A 21,725-nucleotide genomic window follows, 5' to 3' on the forward strand; every position below is an offset into this window, starting at 1 on the left:
ATTTAGCTAAAGACATTTCCTCCACTTTGGATATCTGATAGGTCTGGAAGAGAACTCTCCTATTTGAGGCAGAATGCTCACAAGATCACACAAATGTCTGCTCCAATAATGCAAAGAGAGTTTATTTCTACCTCCCTTTATCCCATTAAGTTTCAGGCCAGGTTCTCTAACACAGTTTGAAGGTTGTTAAAAGGCAAGCGACCAGCCTCTTTCCAGAGTGGACAAATTAACTGATTGAAACCCCTGATGGTGTCATGACTCTGTATATACAACTCTACTCTATCTGGACATTTTGCTTGCCAAAATAATATTATATATAATATAATTATATAATAATATAATTAGCTAGATACAGAAGTTCCAGGTTCTATGTTGTTATACCCATTTGTACAGGCACCCAAGAATCTTGAGCCAGCATTACTTTGCCATCATGTTCTATTGGGGAACTGGAAGAATGGAAAACAGCCTCCACTAAACTTGGTGATTCATTTAAGCAAGCTTTGTCTCAGTAAAGCAAAATTTGTACCAGTCTACATCCCAATTACCCCAGACAAATATGCCATGATTTGTAATTACATTATTATTTTAAATTAATCCATCCATGAATTACAGTTGTCTTTTGTTTATTCACTTGTTTAGGCTGTTCAAAAAAAACGAGCAAAGCTTTCAACCATTTATAATAAAGGCAAAATGACCAAAAAGACCTACTCTTTTTTTTAGTTTGCATTAATGAGTTCATCCCAAAATATATATGCAATAATAGAGGAAATTAAGTTATAAATGTAGGGATGTGCTCCAAGACACCATGAAAATCTGCATGCAAATGCATAATAATCACAAATCTACATTATTACAATATTAAAAAATACCTACAATTAAATTATCATGTGGAAATAATCATAATGTTATTGGAAACTCAATTATTGTGGCAACCCTTGTCGGGGAATTAGCAGGCTATGGCAAAGACAAGTCAGACCTGAATTCATCAAATATATATTATCACAATATTACATGTTCACTTCGATTCCATGCAAAGACAAACATCCTCACTCACTAGTATCTGCTCAATGCATTTGTATTATTCATGAACAACTCTGTGATCTATTATACATACAAAACTGATTGTACGCTGCTTGCCTGAGGCTACAATGCAGAGACACAGAATTAATTTTATTATATACACATGCATGATAATTGTGTAGAATTCAGTCAAATATCAAACTCTGCTCCTGTGCTCCATTATTTTACTTTCCAAAAAGAGGTCTAAGGTCAGCAGCAATTTCTCCTTGGTGACAGTGAAACTCTTTGTCATTTAGAGTAGAAAGTTCCTGGGTACTAACGAGCCTGGTGCTGTGATGAATGGTCACACATTCCCTTTCCTTTCCAACCCCCACTCATCAAAGGGAAAATGTAACTTTTATTGAGATTGTCAACAATTTCTTGTTTCTCATGCACATACAAGTCACTTTGGGCTGTGGACTTAAAGAATTCATTTGTCAGAGATGGAGGGAAATTTTTCATTTGTTTTGTAGACTTGGCTAAAATTGTGTGAGAAGATGATCAATACAGTTAGGGAAACTTATCTGCAGCTGTAAGAACCTCTGTTATTTTCAACATTTAATAAAACCTCAAAAAATGTTTTCACAGAACCCTCTCCCCTGATTCAAGTTTTCACTAAATTATACATTTAAATAAAAAACAACTAACTCCTCTTTCTTCAATAGCACAAGGGACTTATGGGAAAGCCTTCTCCAAAAGCAGAAAGTCCAGAAAGACAAAGATTATTTCCACACGAGACATTTGTAGTTGTTTGAAGACACCAGGAGATAGAAATGCATCAAAATAAAGAAGGAACATGAATAAGGCGTACCTCAAAGTCCTGGCACAGATTCAAATGACATTGAAAATCAGTAGGACACTCAACTTCAATATATTACAATTTAGCTGGCAGCCAGGTTTAGGGGAGTAAGTTATATGTATAAATTTTGGCCACTCAGATTCAGAGATGGGTATCAACTTGCATATTGCACAATCAACTGTTAGAAGGCTTCTAGCCTAATGATCCAAAAGGGTTTCTCAGGGGTGAGAAGAAGTAAAAGGTTATCTTTAACTGAGAAATGGAACACTCCAGTGTGACATTCTGCATGCTGCATTAAAAATCAGACCCTGAAACCTCTCATCCTTGTAGTTCCACTCCTCCATCCACCATCCAGGGTTTTGGATATCACACTCTGAATCTCTGAGTTTTAAAACTGAAAAACACTTACTCCTTGCCGAGTGCTTTTGGAGTACTGGAGCCCCACTCAAGTGTATCCCAAAACTAACTTTGCATTACTGCACTGCTTTCAACAGTTATAAGCAAAAGGGCCTCTCCAATTCTAGAGAAAATTGGATTCATTTATATCCTAGATTCATAACATTTATAGAAATAGACTGCAACCAGGATTCTAAAGGGTTTCTCCTAGTCTACTCATCATCCAGGAAACATTTAAGCAACCTGATCTTTAAACCTATGTTTTGTATGCTTATGTCATGACCAGAGCCCACAGTTTTCACAGTTCCAAGAACAGTGCAGGGTGATCTGCATTTAGTAGTACATGGCTCATAAGTTTGCCAAAACATCACTAATTTACTATGAATCCATAAAACTATCCTAATTAAAAAATGTGTTAGACACATAGGAAAATCTCAGGAAGGATGAACTGAACAAATCCCTCACATAGCTACATCACAAAAGGTAATAAGTAAACAGGCTAAAGTGGGCTGTTTTCTTGGCTGACTCATGACCATCAAGAACAGAAACAGCAAAACCACAGTTCTGACCAGTGTCCAGGACAGCAGATTAGCTAACTGAAATGCTGGAGATGCAGAAGAAAAGCATTTGTGTTAAAGAACATCTCAGTAATGTATTCTGTCACTCAAGTGTGTGTGTATATATATATATATATACATATATATACATATATATACATATATATATATGTATGTATGTATGTATGTATGTATGTATGTATAACTCCGTTCTGTTCTTGAATGTTTCTTGGGTTTAGGTTGGCACAAGCTACAACTTTTTTAGTGTTAGCAACCATTCCAAGAGGGCTGACAGCTTTTAAATATTACACTCTTTCACAGTAAACCCATTCTTATTTTCTGCCATTTCAGAAATAGGTGAGCAGCAGGATTTTATGGTTCAGGCAATATCATTTATCTTCAACCTTTGCTGTAAAAGTACACAAGTTGTTGGGTTGCAGGAAAGATTTCTCACAGAACTCATTAGTTTGGCAATCTCTGGCAGCCAGTAAAGATAACAAGAAGAAAGGCCCTACTGAAACTCCTTATTTTGTCATCATTAGCCCAGTTCCTTTGAGGGCCATGAGTTGAATTCAGATAAAAATACAAATTTTAAGAAATTTCTTTGGACCTCACCCAAATTACCAAACCTCTTAAGAACATGAGGAGGTCAAACAGTATGAGAGCAAACACTTTAATTCAACCTCAGACTGCTGCTCAATCTGATATGCTTGAAAACATCTCCAAGAGTTACCCATGGCATTCTGGAACTTTCTCACTGGCCTTCAAGTCCCAAAATATACTAAAACATACAAGGAAAAAAACAGCTGTTAAGCCACATTTTCCAAGGTTCTAAAATAATTTATTTTAAAAATCATATTGCTTTTAACTGGTTTGTCTAACTGCACTTATTAGTAATCACACCAGAAACACCAGCTAAAAAAATTCTTGCAAAATCTGATGTTATTTCCTCAGTTAATATTTATTTTTCATGTATCCACAGAAGTACTACATGGCAAGAGTGTGCACACACAGAATAACTCTCAGCTTCATTTTCCTGCCAGCTATCAGACAGCATTGCTCATGCACAAATCTTTTGGTATTTAATATTCATAATGCAGAAGCATCTACTAATCCCAGTTAGGATCAAGAAATTTTATGAGATGTTGTACAAAACAAATATTATCACCATTCTGCCACAAAGAATTTACAGTTGGACAGATTGACAGACTAACTATTTCTGCACTGGTTGTTATGTGAAAAGTATTTCTTAATCTTATTCTAGTCACTCTTTAATGCAAATATGACAGTATAGGTAGCTCTATGCAGTAATGCAGGGCACTCTTGCAGAAAATGCAGGACAATGCTGTACTTCAGCAGCCACAGAGGAAAAACAGTTACTTTGTTTTAACAGGAATTTTTAGTAGTTTGTGGGGGAGGAATATTGTATATTCATTGATCTATTTTATTTCAGTGGAAAGTTACATGATAGTATTAGTCAACCTGAATACATTTCAAAATATAATTCTTTTTCACTGCAAAAGTCGGCTAACATTAACAGCAATATCCATTTTGACTCTCTTTCTAAGGAAACCATTTGACATTTGGTTTCAAAATGCAGCCATATTTTCAAGATGTGACCCTTCTCTAAGACATCTTTCCCCAAAGGATGTGACATCGTAGTGGTTTGTTCATCACATAACAGTTACTCTTAACCAATGACAAAATGGCTTTTCCAGTTCAAGAAGTACAGAGAGGGGATATAAAAATCTTTACATGGCCCTATTGGCCATGATCAACTCCTTGAATCCTTCTTGAGAGGCACGTGAAGAAAGAACAGATTACCTTAGAGGCAAATTTAGTATTTAAGCATTTTTCAGGAAACCTGCATTGTTGAGAGAACAGCTTTCCCAAGGCTGAGCAGAGAGCTAGACAGGATCAGAGCTCAGGAGTAATGTTTCCCAGTCACATGCGGCCACCAGCTCTCTTCTGTAGCCCACTAAAGGCCTCTGGCAACCTGAATTCCCCAAATGAGGCAGTAGAGGATGCTCCTTCAAATATCTCCTTGATTCCAAGGATATTTCTATGGTAATTCTGCATTCAAAGTTACTGGTTTGTGCTGCATGAGAGGCTACACAAGGGCCCAAGGAAATGAATGAACCTATCTAAGGTTGTGCATACCCAGGGGGCTTCCATAATTTTGGGTGCGCAGAAATACAAAGACGGAATAATGACAATGTTGTGCTGCACTTCATTTGTTGAATTACTTCAATACCTTGCTCACAGATGTGTGCATGTGAATCTAATCAACCAAACTCCTCACAGACAGCAGAGATTATTTTGAGAGATTATTCCTGCTTCTGCTAGAGAAAAAGAAGCACCAGCCTTTCACAACCTCTTGAATACAGGGAGGTGTGTGTGCATGCATACACCAACACACACATACCTCTCTCTGTAGATGCACCAAAAAAAAGGTGAGAATAAAAATTTTCCTATATATAGCACATTATTCTCGTGCAGATAGGATGTCTTTTTATGCAGAAAAAACCCCCACACCTGAAGCTGTTGGATTGTCCATCTAGTTAATCTATTATATTTAAAAAACCAAAAAACAATGGGGAAAGGAAAGCTGGTATGATCAGAAATAAATATCTGAAAAAAATATGATTTTTCCATATCCCTCGAAATCCTAGAATAGTAAACTTTTCTGTATCTTTTCTTCTAGAATCTGATCCTAAAACAGGACATTCAACTATTTAATTTGCTGTTCAATAATAGTGACTCACATTACCTTTTAAATGCATACAAAAAGTTGCATCTTTTTGTTTTCTTTTTTCCCTGCATATTTGTTGCATACTGACATCAAATTCCCTGCAGGCATCCTAACCTTGCAATTGGAGAAACAGCGCTCCAGGGTTTTCCACATGTCTAATACACCTGGATAAAAAGTGCTAATTGTCACCAACTTCCATTAAATGACAGCAGTAAGGCACAAAATATGCTTGATTTGCAGATGCTAGTGCCACTGGGAATTAGCAGCAGATTAATAATTGTGCAGACCTTGAACATTCCCCTGGCACTGCCAGCCTGAGTTTCCAGTGCAACATCAGACTACAAGGCCTTTGTTTTTAGCTTACTTTCCTGAGGAAATCAGGCTTAGGCATTTGTACTCTTCCCCTGTGTGTGTTTGTCTGCCCTACCTTCCCACAATAATTTCTGAATAATCTGACAAAAAACTTAAAGGAAAGTAGATGTTGCAAACATACAGTGTCCTTAGCAGCTCTGTGAAAAACAGGCATTTAGGTAGATATAATCAAGCCTGAGCCTAAGTGTTTCAAATATCCTGTTGTTTTTTTTAAATTCAGGTATTCTTGCAGACAAATAAACAGTAATTCTGTTCGAATTTTGTTGGCTCTGAAAGTAGAAGGGAGATGTACCATATCACATATTCAGCAGGCAGCAACCTTGCATCCAGCCACCTTTATGCATCAGAGTATATTCCTAGTTTGTGGTGATTTTTTCTTTTTACAAACCTATTTGCTGAAAAACATCCTTTTTCACCTTGAGGCTTTGAATGGAAGGCATCAGGACTCAGCTTCTTGCACAAGTTCACCCTTCCTTTCTTTTCCTCCAGATAAATTCAGCGGCCAATGCTGTGCCTTGTCTCCTCTCTTCTTGATCTGCTGCTGCTGTTTCCTCTCTGCTTGCCGCACACGAGGACACCACCCCTATGGCATGCAAGCTTACTGGGGGCTCTGGTGGCATTGCAAAGCTCATTTCTGCAGGCAGCAACACGATTATGGCAAAGGTGAGGGTGAGGTTGAGCAAATGTGTTTCAACACTTCTTTCTTTGTATTTATCACCGTGCCATAGCATTCCTGCAGCCTGGCCTGCTGCTGCTCCAGCTGCCTGTGCAAACTCCTGATGGAGCGCAGCAGCAGCAGCCGTCGGTACATAGCTAGCTGGAGCCGGTACTTCTCCTTTTCCTCCTTTTTCTTATTTTCTAAGGTCTCCAATACTGTTGTGGCCTTCATCCAAACCACACGGCCCAAACCGCAAGAGGCCGCGTTGCCCTCGATGCCGCTCGCTGCCTGCTGCGTGTCAGTCCCAGCCTGCACGGCCTTGCCGGCCTCACCGGGCACCCTTGGGGCCTGCAGCGCCTCTGAATGCAATTTGCCTCCGCTTTTGGCATGCAGGGAGGCAAGGTCCACAGGCAGCAGGTTATCTGGTGCTGCAGGGCATGAGGAGGAACCTAACAATGCATTTACAGCTGCCAGAGGACGCTCAGCCAGCCCAGGGGCTGTCCTCTGTGCCCGGCCACCACTACCCATCTCTGGGCCAGTCAGGGCTTTTAGCTGGGCCACTGCCCTGCTGGAGAGGACAGACAGTCTTTCTGGCACTGCTGAGCTTCCCTTGTCTTCATTAAGGCTGCCTAGAGAAGGGCTGGCAGAGCAACCAGGGGATGCTGATACAGCATCATGAGTCGGAAATAGGTCTTCATCATCACTGCTGTTTTGGATCTCCTCTTCATCTCTTGATATTACAGCTGCTGTCTCAGCCATTTAATGCATGAGCTACAGAAACTTTCTGTGGACAAAGTGGAAGTAAAAGGATTTCATTTCCACATACACACATGGAAAAGCCCAGTGCCGAGTGACATTTGAAGAAAGAACCTCTTTTTATATTTAAGCAATGGACCTATTACTTTTCTAATAAAGCACAACCCTTGGGTCACTTCAGGCCATTTCTTGTGATTTGCATTAGATGTTCTTCGAGACACAACATTAATCCAATAATAATTAAAATGATTTACTGTACTATTAACATTCTCAAATCTTTAAAGGCAAGTGATCTATCCCTGCAGCACTGGCTGTGCTGACTAATTAAAGAGAATACAGTTGTAAATGGGCATTGTAAGCACTTCTCCCATTTAAGAACACAGCTCTAACAAGTGTAGTTTGTAGAGATGGGTGAGTTGTCGGGATTGATCAGCTTTAAAGGGAGGTGGAGGTACCACAAACAGCAGGTTGCATTTAAATGCCCTCTCCAAGATTAATCTGTCTGCTACCAGTTTGTTTACAAGGTTGCCTTTCCCCTTCCTATTAATTCTAACAGTAAAGCTATATTAGCACCACACTAGCCAAAGAGAGGAAAAAGAAACCAAACACTTACCGAGGTTACAGAGGGGAAGGAAAAGAGTTACAGTGCATTGTGTCTGTGTATCATATTTTCTTGAATGTGAGTCAGCACAATCTGGAACAGAAACATCACCGTGCTGGAGCAGGAGCAGCAACAGCATTACGCTGTTCCACCCAGCAACAACAGTCAGTCCCAATCACAGAGGAGTGCAGGGCTGCTTTCTTCCTCCTCAGTGGGCATTCCTCCCTGGCGTGCGGCTTTTATGTCATCTTGGAGCTTCAAATTGAATACCAGGATTGGATGGCACTTTTTTTCCCACCTCAAAACCAAACATACATATTCACCCATTCTACGGGGGGCAATACCTATTGCCCTTCCCATCCCTGACAGTCAGCAAGGAGGTAGCACAGCACTAAAGGAGGATGAGGTATTCTGGACTCCAAGTGTGTGTGTTTTCCTTCAGGAAAAAAAAGATTAGATAAGCTTCAGTAGGATGAACAAGTTAAACCTAAAAATGAAGTAAGCATTCATCACCAACCAAATGCTAAACATGAAGACAAGCAGAAGCTGTAGATCGAGGTGGTTAATATACACCCATGTTTAATGAGGCTGGCCTAATCTTTAAAGAGCAGCACTACATCCAACTAAACAATCCCACAAAACAATAAACTTTATCTGCACTTCTGATGTTCAGAAAAGCTACCTTCAGCATCATCTCTTGTTGTAGTGCCAGGAACAAAATTCACAAATTATCCACCTGCATGTACTTCAATCAATTTACCATAGGGCTTCAGTTGCCTCGAGACCTCCTCTACTCCATTCTCGAATATAAATAGAAGAAAGAATCATTCCAAAACACTATCTAAAATCTTCCAGCAGCTGGAAAAGAATGAAAGTAGATCCTATCTTCACTTCTACATGTGCTGCAACACAGATAATAATTTCTTCTTTTTCATTTGCACTGACTAGCCTTCTTTCTGATGAATCTGCTAGGATATGCTTACAAACTTGAACATGCAAAACCTGGTTAACATTAATTTGGATTTGTACCTTGAGGTATAACTTGAATGCATTTTTTGGTGCAAGAGATAATTTGCACCGAATTTGTAAACTAAACTAAATCTGCTGTGCTTATGTGCCAAATCATGCTGCAGATTATATAAATAATACTAGAAAGAGATTAATATACAGTGAGTTAATATACAGTGCAAGTTTATATCTTGGTGATTCCCATTTATCTGAATCACAAGCTACGGTAATTGAAGAATATGGAATTCAGATAACAGGGGTTCTACTGTATTAACACATTGAAAAGGTTCATTGTAATGCAGCATTATGTAGAGAATCTTTTGGTTTCAGCTTCTCTCGTCTCCAAAGCACTGCAGGGCATACTTCCAACTACAAAGAGGACAGGGGATGGGTGCTAGGTAATGTACCTGCTCTCCAGCTATGTCAATACTTTTCTATAAGCTATAGAATTCTGTTCCTCACTTCTACCTTTGTAGCAATTTGCTGCAAATAAGTATTTTCCAATAGTCTAACAAGGCATGAAAAAAGCAGAGTTTTGGTTTCCAGGGTGTTTTTTGTAATTTTGTTTGTTTGTGGGTCCTGTTTTATGTTTGTTTGTTATTTCTCTGCTGCTTTAATTTTTTCAGCAAAATTTTAGTCAGTACTCTTTAATGAGATGGGCAGTGGGACAAAAAGTAATTTTGCCCACCAAATTAATGTCACCAAAAATAATAATAAATGTTTTTTACATGTGGATCTGAATGAAATAAACAGCATCTGATACAATCAACTAAACAATAAAACTCCAATCAAAACTCATTGAGATAGTTTTTCATAGAATATTATGACTTCAGCTGTAATCCATGAAGCTTAATAGCAAAATAATATTCAGTCCATTGGACTTTGAGAATCAGCAAAATAGAAATACTGTAAATATATATATATTTGTTATTGCTAAATTACAAGTTCTTTTTTATGGTTAGGGCTGCATGTATGTTTCTGTTGTTACCCTTCCCTCCATTGTTCATGACTTCATAAAATCTCAGCTAAAGGACCAGATGGAAAGGTTCTAGCTTTAGTTTCTGCCTGAAGGTGAATACATATTAAACACTTCAACCAAAAAATAAAGATGCTCCAGTACAGAAGGGGGATCAAATCCAGTCTTACAACCAGGAAGACTTAAGGAAACCTTTCAGGAGAAAGGTCTCTTGTGTAAACTGGGGAACAGGGAATGAGACCACACCTCATTTCAATGGAAACATGCAAATGCTTGTTCTGAGTTAGCACAACAATCCTATTCACCTAAGAGTGTTACCCTGATGAAGTGGCTCCTACAGTTAATCTCCCTTTTATTTGCAATTTGACAGACCAATGGAGACCTGAAAAGGTCTTATGTTAGTTTCTTCTTCAAAAATCACATTGTGCTATTTCCCTGATGAGGAAATAGAAGAGGAGGGTTTGGTGTTCCTCCTAAGAACTTGTCTCAAGCAGACTCAGTACCACTTGCTCACCCTTGGTTTCTGTTTTTCTGCTTGTGGGAACCCTTCCAAGCAGAAGCTGCTTCAGATTTCATGGTGAACATTTATGTCAGACCAACACTCCAAGAATTTCAGGTAGGTAAAATGAAAGCCAAGGTGCCTCCGGTTGAGGTTCACTGCCTTTCATTACCACCCACTCACAGGTTGATGCAACTGCAGCAGTTTCAAGGTGTCGATAGACCCTGGGGAGCCACCTTCAAGCTGTCAGTCTTGCAGGCCCCTGAGAGGTCTATGTCAGCACAGGTTTTTAATCCATCACACTCTTTCAGGTAATAGCTACAAGAGGTACTGGGCAACCTGCAGGATCATAAATGTAAGCACATGCTGAAAGTCTCCGTGCTTGCAAGCTTATGGAATGAGTGCTGAGCCATCACAGTTGGTTTTTGTGTGGTAGCAGAAAAGGCCTGGTCACAGGGGAGTCCCTGCAGGCAGCCAGGACAAGTATTTCTCTTCTAAATATGATAACATTCTCAAGTATGGACAGATATGAGGACAAGAAGGTGCTTGAGCTCGTTATTTCATTAAGTACAAATATTTTACTAAATTTCAAAGCATAAGAGCCAAACACATTTACAAGCAGCATCAAAGGTGAGATAAGCATTGGTGAAGAAAGATCAAGGCTTGGAATATTGCGTTGTTTTGTATTTCAGTTTGGGGAGTGTTTTTAACAAAGTATCAAAAAAATTCCTATTAAACAGTAGCGTAATTACATATTTTATATTAATTGTTCTTAAAGATCAAAAGCCATACTTTGTTAATAAACACACTCACATGGCCTTCTAAGAACTCAGCAAGATCCACATGTGTGCATCTGAGGCCTAAATTTTTCCCCAAAGATTTTTTAAAATCCTTTTACAGGGCAGTAAGTCATGGAAGAAAGTCATATGTTCCCTTTCTTCTGCCCTCTTACCCAAAAGAGGCAGGAGTTATTACAGGCTGCTCTGCGTTGCACCAAATGTTAACAGCATCCCAAGGGGCCAGTGGCCAGCCAGGGATTGCCATTATTCTGCTTGTCCACACCCAGGAGTTTCTCCACTCCTTCTACAAACAGAGAAATAAGAAATGGAGCCCATCGATGACATCAAGAAGTGCTCCAGATATTTCAGGGGCAGGGAAAAGCATCATAGGACATCTCCATGGCTTTGAGATAGAAAGAAATTAGGAACATATACAGAGCTGCAGCCCAATTGTGTGTTCTGGAAACGTTTAAGAAAAGTAGAGTGAATACATGATTTTACCAGTTAGGGAAGATTCAATGGCTTTAAACACGAAAATACAGGCATTTCAGCAGACCATCTTTATATAAAGGGTAAAAGGCATTGAAACAATCTGCTACAACTGGTAAAAATTAGCAGGCTTGCTGCCAGTCTCAACAGAGATGCATGTCAGAGGTACAAATCTCTAAAGGAGTATGCTCATACTACATTCAGACTGTTTGAGTTGTGTTTGCAAGCTTTGAAATCTTAAGACTGCAGGTGCCAAAGTGACCCAAACACTAAGAAGGGCTTGATGACAAGTTTCACTGCAATATTTCAACAAGTCTACCCCTAACTATGCTTGGGCTTAGCTATTCCCAGGTACACAAAATGGAAAGTACATTTATATGGCTTTATAAAGATATTTTAGAAGTGAAATGGTTTGATTTTTCCTCAAGGCAGCAGCTGTTCTCCCTATCATCTACGTGGAAAGCAATAGTTTATGATTTCAATCACTGCTCACCAAGTGAAGGAATAACAGCATCATTGCCCAAACCAGTTGAAGCCCACATTCCTGCCATCAAATCCACAGAGTTGTGTTTTCATGTTGCAGCAGCCACAAAGGACTTTCTAAAGTCTTGTTATGAACTAAGGGATCTGCTTCAGCCTGCACAATGAGCAGCTGAAGGTTGTCACAGAGGCCAAGGTAGGAATGAACAACCCATGGTTACACAAATCTGGGATTTTGCTTGATTTTTCTCCCATCTTGGCAGACCAATCTGTACTAGGCAGACCCAACTGGCATCAAATGGGCCAAACAGACTGCTGAAGAAGCACTTTAAATACAGCTCCTAAAAAGTCCAGCACATTTCAACATGAAGGAAACCACATATTTCTAGAGTGGGTTAAGAATGCTTTGCAACAAGGATGTCCACAGTGTATACCCTACAAACTAGTGGGGGCACAAATAGAAATCTTTATAGTGCCTTAAAATACCTTGAGAACTGCCAGTTTACCCCACTTACTTTTTCTGTTTCTAATGGAGAGTATATGCTTGTCTATAATTCATTTTCATACTAAAAAAGAAAATCATATTATATACTGAAAAAAAACCTAATTCCAACAATAATTTCCCCAAACTGGTAAGTGAAAAAGAAATTCTAAAGTATGAAAGGTTTCATTTTTTTTCCCCATTATAAAGAAAACATTTTGATTCATGGTAGCAAAATTAAAAGTAATTACAGTATGATGGTCCTGTTTCTATGATTTTTAACTTAAATTTTGTAGAATACCCATCAATTTGTTCAGGAAAAAACAAAATGAGGGAGAGGGAGAGAGGAAAATGCAAAGTAATTTAAAGTGGAAGATCATGTAACCTGGGATTACAGTCTTCCTATGGAGAAGAGACTAAAAAATTGTTCCTGCAGAAAAGATGGTACTTGAAATATTTTGAATAACCTCCAGTATTAAAAGATTTAAATGTATTGCTCATATACTGCAAGAACTTCATGCCTGGCAGGTGAATACTGGATTACTCAACCTAGCTGTTAGATTTCAGATGTGAAAGTGAGTATGAAGACAACTCACATGCCTAGTTACAGTTTACATCCGGTATGCATTGAGAGAAAAATCCTTTCTTCTAATGAATATGTAAACTGACTATGTAATTTTTGGTAATTGATGCTTATGCTTGTTTTCATCTTGACACTTGATCAGAACTGAAAAATTGGCAGCTAAGGAAGAAGAAAACTCTAAGCTGTAAGAATAATAAACAGAGCATGGTGAGAGATGGAAAATACTCTAGCTTACATGGGAGGAAAACTTCAGGAAATGGGGCTAAGACATAAATGGATGAAAAAAGATTGCTTGGTATTTCTACAACCTAAAATGAATGTACAGACATTTCCAGAAGCCAAGTACATTTTTTTTCCTAAAGTAACAACATTAAATGTGTGTCAATTTTCTGCCTTAGCTGTTAAACAAAAATGGTATGTGAAGAGAATACTAAGAAAATTACATTTAATACAAAAAGTTTTGTTAAAAAATGGTTTCAAATTAAGCACCTAAAGAGAAAATGAAAAATGGATGCATTCATTCTGTTTGAGCCAAACCATTTCCACAATTACTAAACTGACTCATGAGAAGCTTAATTCTGCAAGTCAATATCAAGGACTGAAAAGTGTGCACCTACAAACACCTCAGAAATTCTACTTTCTCATTCAAAATGCCTTGTTGCACAGCCATATAGCTTTACTAATAGTGTCTACATAGACTCACCTGTTGTCTGCTGTCCACACACAAACACCAAGAAAAAAAATTCCCCAAGGTCATTTGGGGCTGAGAAGAAGGTCAGGCTTGCTCACTTCTTAATACCTTTGAAGCTGCTAATGTGACTGAGATGGATGAGAGTGAGCAGGATACAAACCTGTCTGTCAGCAAAACACATGATCTCAGCAATATGCAGTGTAATTGATCTAAATCTCCGCTACAGCAGTTAACAGACTCCAAGAGGGAGAGAAGGCACTTGGACCACAGGGCTTGTTGTACTTGACTATGTTCTCACTTTGCAAGATAGACATTGCTCAGCAACTGGGATTTTTGCAGCTTGCTTCCAGTGGTTAGTACAGATAGTATTTTCACACCAGCAGTTTTTACATCCAGAGGCTCTTTGCTGAGTTTCGGTCAAAGTCCAATTCATTACCTGATGAATTATCATCAGGTATGATTTATCATTTATCAAAATGAATTATCATTTTTCTATAAGAAATTTTTTAAAAATATTTGAAAGTAACAGGATAAAAAGATAATATATATATATATATACATATACATACAATTAATGAAAGATAAGCTTTCAAATGTTTGGAGGTTTATTTTAGAGATGTGTATCCACAGATATTTCTTAAATAAGAATAAATATGGAGTCTGATTTCTACTTAATTGAATAGAGAACATGCTAAGATGTGAGATACCAATCCCACTGAAGTCTCAGACTGAACAGAAAAAAAATGCATCCTCCCCAGAAACAGTGAGCACAGTTAGGTTCTGGATGTCAAAGAGAGGTAATGCTTCCTTGTACCGTCACATTGCCTGCAGCCTTGTCTGCTTGAACCTTGAACCCTGGTTGAACCTCCCTGAGCCCCAAGCAAAGGTCCTGCTAGAACCCCACTGGCATGTGTAGTTCAAAATCCTCCTTGTGCCTAGAAGGTGCTATCAATCTGTTATTAACTCTAGTGACACCAGGGCACAGTTTTATCCTCAGTCATACTTTTACTGAGCCTCCTTGAGATCTACCTGAAGGGCATTAAAAGAACAGAGAACATAGCATTGCCCTCTGTCAGTGTATTACTTGTCACCTTGCAAGCTTTCCCCCATCCTTTCTAAACCCTCTGCCAAGGCACCACCTTTTTGACTCCTGAAGAGATCCCAACACTTAGTGTAAGTATTGTACTAATTAAGACTTTGAGAGCGGTAAGCAAAAACCATCATGTCTGGCCTCACACTTAGCAAATTACTCACAGTTCCTTGCTTCCCTTCACAAGATTGTCTCGATAACAACCATTGCCAGTAGGGATCTGAGGCAATGAGTGCAGAAAAAAACCCTAACAAATACATGCCTACATATGTGAGCTTCAATTCCTTAGGCAAAAATAACGAGCCAAATGACTGAAGGATCTGCTGCTCTCTTATGTTTGGTAGTTGTGTATACACTGATGTGCAAGAAGCTTCCAGAGACTTCTGTCATAGCTTGTCAAATTGCCACAGCTTCTTAAATTACTGATTTCAGAAACTTGCACTACTCCCAAGGCAAGGCTGCTGCTTTGTCATTTTAGAAAGGTGGCACACCTCTGAGCTTCTTTCAGTGTAGGTTGAGGGAAAGAGTGCATGTTTTGTGTGCCAGAAGGAGATGGAATTGGCCAAGTCGAGCAAGTTAGGACAATCCAAAGCTTTGAGACAGGGGAAAAATAAATCCATGTGGAAGGACATAGTACAGGGGTAAACAACACCCACACAGACTATCTGAGGTCTTGCTTTCTTGCTTGGAAAAACAAACTCCTTTTAGAATTCCGTTCATTTTTAAAGACAAAGCCATCAAGCTTAATGGACAAAAGTACAAGTCATAAGTACAGGACACTTAATCTAGGTAATTTATCTCATCCTTAAGAGTTTTCAACACAGACAGGAGTAGCTGCCACTTGGAGCATGCTTCCTCTAGCTTCACTTTCAAATGACATTAACTTTCAGATGACTAAGTCCAGAGCAGTTCACCTTAACCGTGAGGCATATATTAGTGAAAGAGACTGAAAGATCAGTCTTAACACAGTTTGAACAGGAACTGTTCTCACCCATGGAGAGGGTGATCCTTGCACGGCTATAGCCAAATAGCTTCCAGCAACCTGTGTTTTAGGGGTTTCTTTGCTTGATGCTGCATCTAGATAACTGCATTTGACAGTTGTTAATGCAAAAATTTTCTTAATTCCCTTTTGAAGATGATTATTCCTTTCGGCTTCTATAACATCCCATGGCGATGAATTCTGCAATCTAATTTTATGTTGCATGACTAGCATTACCGACAGAGCAAGCCACACCTTTCCAGGGGTTCAGTAACATGCTGACACCATCTTACTTTTGTTTCATTTAATCTCATGAGTCATAAGCAGTACAGCAAAATTTTCTACAGCTATCTGGATTTCCCCCCGATATCAAAAAGTTCTTTTAAAGCAATGGCTGTCAACAGGCAAATGATCTGGTATATTTTTTCACAGGGTTATATTACTCACATAGCTATTCTACCATAAAGCTGAGGATGACTGAGGCTGTTCAGCAAAGGTGGCAAATAATAATATTTGCTACTTGCAGATAGCTACTTGCAGAAAGAAATGTGAGGCTTGAAAGGGACAAGGAACCCTTTCACAGTCCTGGAACAGCCAAATAGGAAGCAGTGGAATTTCCCCAGAGGAGAAAACATAGGAGAAACCAGTAGGAGTTTTAGAGAGAGTGAATAAGTAAAAGAGACAGGGAGAAGGCAAAAAGATATCTTTAGATTTCCATAAGAATTAAATTGGAAAGGGGAGTGGGAAGGACAGTGGAGAGGCAGGTTAAAGGATTGTATTCCTGTTATTGTCAGCAGAGAACAAGTAGGAAAGGAGACCTGGACTGCCTCTCTCCCAAGTTTGCTGCCCTAGGCAACTGTTTACTTTGCCTTTGCCCAAGCCAGCGTGAGATGTTATAAAATGAGTTTCCAAAATGCTCTGAGTCACCAGAACATGGATGAGATATGTGGATTCAAGCCACCTTTCAAGATTATGAATCTTTTCTGAATATCCATTATGCCAATGATATATAAGAAAATCACTGCTGTAATGTGATGCACATGTCAACTTTAAGGATACAGTCCCTGCTCAGATGGCATCAGCAGAGGCACACGTCAGCATGGTGGATTAGCAGAGCAAATGCTTCAGCATGCAAAGTGATGCAATGTGTTTCGACAACAATTGTTCCCTTATGTTTGTTTCTGTGTCAGGTTTGACTTGACTATCTGCCAGGACAATGCTCAGGATCTTTTGCATTGCTATGCAGAAGCTGATTATGTGATCAAATGCTTAAAGCACATAAAATCACTTCCAAGATTCAATGAGATAGATGTGCCAGAAAAGTCAGTAGGTGTTGGAAGTAATTGATGCTAACAGCTAGACCTGGATTTTTCAAAAGAATATGTGTTTTCTTTTGGATTTGGGTTTTTTTTTTGTTGGTGGTGGGGTGGGTTGTTTCTTTTCTTCTAATGCACTATCATATAATCTGCCTAGAAATTCAGCCTTAACATAATGTTCACATCAAATGAAATTCACCCGTTAAGAAAAAGCATACACAGGGTCCTCCCTGAAGTGGAAAAAATGCTGTCTTTGTGTACAGCAGATCCCCTGTGAGCCTTCATACCCTGTGCACATGCCTAGAACAGCAGAGCAGACTCCAATGGCACAGTAGAGCTGATACTTATAGGTCTGGGAGATTGAGCACTGAAGTAAAACTCTTGCTAGTCCTTTGTCCCCAATCTCTGATGGAGCCAACACCCCCACAGAAGTGATGCATATATTAATGGCTGTAGAAGAAACAGGTTACCTGCTCTTATGACTTTTATATTGCATTTCCAGCCTACCCCAAGCCACCACACAAAGTGAGTAAATGTGGTTCCCATTCAAGAGACAAGGGCAGAAGGCAAACCCACTGTGGCACTAGCCCAAAAGCCATCATCTCAAGTAGAGGCTTCACCCCATGCTCCCAGGTTTGGGTCTGGCCTGGTACCAGTGTCTCACTGCACAGCTTTGCAAGAGCTCCTGGCCCTCAGAGGTATTTAGGCACCAAAACCAACAAAAAGTGGTACCTATACACTTTCATAAATCTGTCCTTAGTTTCACCATCCCATAAATCTCTTTCATGGAGACGTCTTTCATTTTTTCTGCTTCACAAGCCAGTTGTGAAGCTTAATTACACAATGACTATGAAGTCCAGTAAATACAATATATATTAAGAACAGCTAATGAGATTTCTGTCACTAACATACTCTAGCTCTTGTGAAATATTATCTATATGTTTTAAAAAAACAAAAACAAAACAAAACAAAACAAAACCCAAAAATCCCACACATATTAAATGTAAAGCCAATCCATCTTGATTACTTCATAAATAATATGTAATAAAATTCAAAGGTGTTTGTTAACACAAAATGGAAAATAGCATAGACTTTTCTGATGAACATGAAACACAGTTTACTCATCCACATTAGCTGTTTCTTGTAGTGCCTGGACTGACTGTCCATAGTGCTGCCTGAGTAGGACCCCAAACCTACAAGGTACCTACTTCCCAGGGGCTCCGGTGGCTTAAATACCTCCAAAGACCTAATGAGAGTCCTCAAATGCCACACAAATTCACTGCTAGAAGATGGGTCCCGTTTCCAATTGTGTGTACTTTTTAACACAGTCTTAGCTTACTGTTGGGCCTCGTATAGAAAAATTGCACAGGGCATCATTGCAAATGCAGTGTATTCAGCCAGTTCAGAGTCGGCCGAGCTGCTTCAGCCATTTGTCCATAGTCTTTGACCAAAGTACCTTGTTCTGTCAGAAAATAATAAAGAACAGTAGAAAAGTAAAAAAGTTTGTTTCCTGAAAGAACAAGCAAACATCCTACGTATTCTGTGTCTGGGCAAATACATTTCCTGTTAAGAATTACGGTATGGAATTCATAGATTAACAAAACTTTTGGGCAGGAGTGATTTTCAGCACATGAAGCCTGTTACAGCAAGTTCTATTAATATTCACCAAAGGGAAACCTGTTTGTTGACCTAAAGTGCGACTGCTTCCTATTCTCCTCTTGTGAAATTGTTTAGGTCCTGTGGGACAACTGTACTGAGCTTTTGACACAAATATTAAAATTCTATTTAGATGTACAATGTTTTAATGCAAATTTTTTACCATAAAACCAAATGCTCCATTCAGTTAAATTAATAGAATTACAAAAAGATGTAATGATAGCAATTAAGTCTTGAAAATGCAAATTTTATAGTCAAGGACAATTACTTCATTTATAGTATACTGGAATGATGCCAGATGAAGGTAATTTAGATCCCCCTAGCTCACAGTTATATCATGAAGGATATCTTAATTTCATTAGTACAACAAAGATGGGTGAGAAGTTAGAGAATACAAAGAAAAAAAAAAAGGATGGGAGAGAAAATTTGACCTTTCTCGTTTCATTGCAGTGAGAATACATAGATCTTACAAAAGTATTAGTAATATTTCTTTCTACTCCTCCCTCTGAAAAAATTGGGGATTTTTTTATTAGCAACAGTGAAACATTAGTATGTAAAAGGTCAGCTTCATTTAGATACTTAGAGCCAATGTGTTCATGCCACAACAGTTACAGGCCTCCCATAATTTCGGTTTTAAGGATGCACATGTAGCTCATGCCTTACCAGGTCTCAAGCCATGGCCTCAGGGACACATGATTTTGGTTCCAAAATGAGTTAAAACATTTTTTAAAAATTTTGCTTACTCTTATAAAAAGTACTCTTTCCTCCTGCAAACAGGAAAGTCAAATACCATTAGTTTTTCATTAGCATAGCGAAGAGTGACCAATTTGATGCAGAATATGGAGTGCTATACTACAGATTTTCTGGCCTGGTCATATATGTGTGTAAAAATAAATAAATAACTAAGAGAAATACTTTTTCATACATTTACTTTAGCACAATACCAAATTCAAATAGAAGTTTGAGGGACTCTAGAGGTTTTTTCTTTCTTCCAAACAATATGGAGGGAAAGGCATATTAAATCTTGTGCAGTATGAAGTCTCAATAAAAGCCTGTTACAACTACCATCTTTCTTCTTCATGGCCTGCTGTAGCCACTGTGGAGAAACTCAAATCCAGGAGGGATGGACTCACTGGGTAGCAGCAGGCTCCAGCTCCACACTGGCATGTGTCCCCCATGCAGCATCACCTTGCTGCAGGAATGTGGCAATGCAGGACCCCTGCCCACATCCCCTGCACTACAAAACAACCCCGTTCTTATCCTTTACCCCACTGTGTCCATGATGGCCAGTGTAATATTTTTTAGCAGTAAAATGCACACATGCAAGCCTTACTGGGATCTGACCACAAGTTAAACTCTCTTATTCTGACCTACAAGTCCACTAGATTTATTCCTCAGAAATGTTCTTCCTAAAAAAAAAAACAACCACTTATGACCTGACTTTAGTTCATTATTGATTTTAATAACAGGGCTGTGGCTATTTTGTTTTAAGAGTACAAACACATTCTGAAGGAAAAATATACCTTGGATTGCGTTTGTGCTCTTTCTTCCTTATTTCTGGTCTTAAATACAGACAAGTGCACATAGTGACAGTCTGGATTTACCTCCTTCAAGACAGCCTTGTGAAATAAGAACAGGCCCAGTGCTTTTTTTCCTTCTACTCATCAACATGTATGCAATATGTGTGCTCAGACACACCTGTAGTGCCATCCTTATTTTGCTCTGATCTCACCAGTGGAAGTCTAAACATGCTGAAGAGCTGGAGAGATGCTATGGACTTCAATGGCAGGATCTCACCCCAGAGTCTTACCCCATATTTCTGCAAGTCAAAGAAGCTATCAGTCATCCCTGTGCTTGAAAATGGTGGATGATATTCTGACTCATTGCAATGTTATTGGCTCCCTGTGTGGTTCAGATTTCCTTAAGTCAATTCTGTCTTCTGTCATGCAAGAGAAAAATTAGACCTTGTACCAATAAGGACTTTATCCTATACTTCTGATTTTTAAAGCCCTACTATACCTGACAAATTAGTATGAGCTTGTTATTTTTCTGTACTTCATAAGGACTGGTGAATCATTCAAAACTCTGTCTCACTGTGGATGTTGCTTGGATATTTGTCATAATGAGGAGTGCTTGAATGAGCTAAGCCTGAGTGTGTTTGCACTACATTGTACAGTACAACTTAAACACTCATTTTATTGAAAAGCATAGATTTAGCACACTAATAGTTTGTGAATCTGCCTAGTCTCAGCTGTTGCAGGGAGAAATGTTTTGTCCAAACTATTCCCAGTGTGTCTCAGTTGCAAAGAAAAACAAACAAAAAAAAACAAAACCCCAACAGGCTGTGATCGTAATAGGATATTGATTAGTCTGGATCCCATACAGAACAGAACTTGATTCTTTGGTGAACCACTAAAGGTCATAACGCTTGATTGCTCCATAGCTTCTAAAATACAAGAAATATTGAACCAAAACTGCTTTCAATTATACTCATGTTATCTGAGGCCTGGGAATGTAACCAAGGCCAGCATTTGGCCCATTCTGTTACAAAAATGGGGCGATACTCGGCATTGCATTTTGTCATTAGCAGAGCTGAGCATCAGCTCTGCCTACTCTGATGCCCTGGCCTAAAGTTAATTCCAAGGTAAGCAGGTGCTAATCTATTTTATCCAAGGGCTTAATTTTGGATTGATCTGACCTACAATGATATGTGCTCAGTGTTATCTGGAAATTGTTGTTTGGTTTAAA

The 21,725-nt window shown here is 38.9% G+C and overlaps 1 protein-coding gene across 1 annotated transcript; it reads right to left on the reverse strand.

Moving 5' to 3' along the window:
* Positions 1 to 6,307: 6,307 nt before the first annotated feature.
* LOC148185156 (uncharacterized) lies at positions 6,308 to 7,352 on the reverse strand. Its single transcript, XM_088065501.1, has one exon. The coding sequence runs from the start codon at positions 7,350 to 7,352 to the stop codon at positions 6,588 to 6,590; it is 765 nt and encodes a 254-aa protein (XP_087921627.1). The 3' UTR covers positions 6,308 to 6,587.
* Positions 7,353 to 21,725: the final 14,373 nt, after the last annotated feature.

Source organism: Pseudopodoces humilis, chromosome 1, assembly GCF_049639895.1.
Source record: "Pseudopodoces humilis isolate 2021_Gansu_Grassland_sample_001 chromosome 1, ASM4963989v1, whole genome shotgun sequence".
Lineage (NCBI taxonomy): Eukaryota > Metazoa > Chordata > Aves > Passeriformes > Paridae > Pseudopodoces > Pseudopodoces humilis.

What these genes read in the sequence shown, in the direction of transcription:
- LOC148185156 (XM_088065501.1), bottom strand. Translation starts at nt 7,352, where the DNA reads ATGGCTGAGACAGCAGCTGTAATATCAAGAGATGAAGAGGAGATCCAA.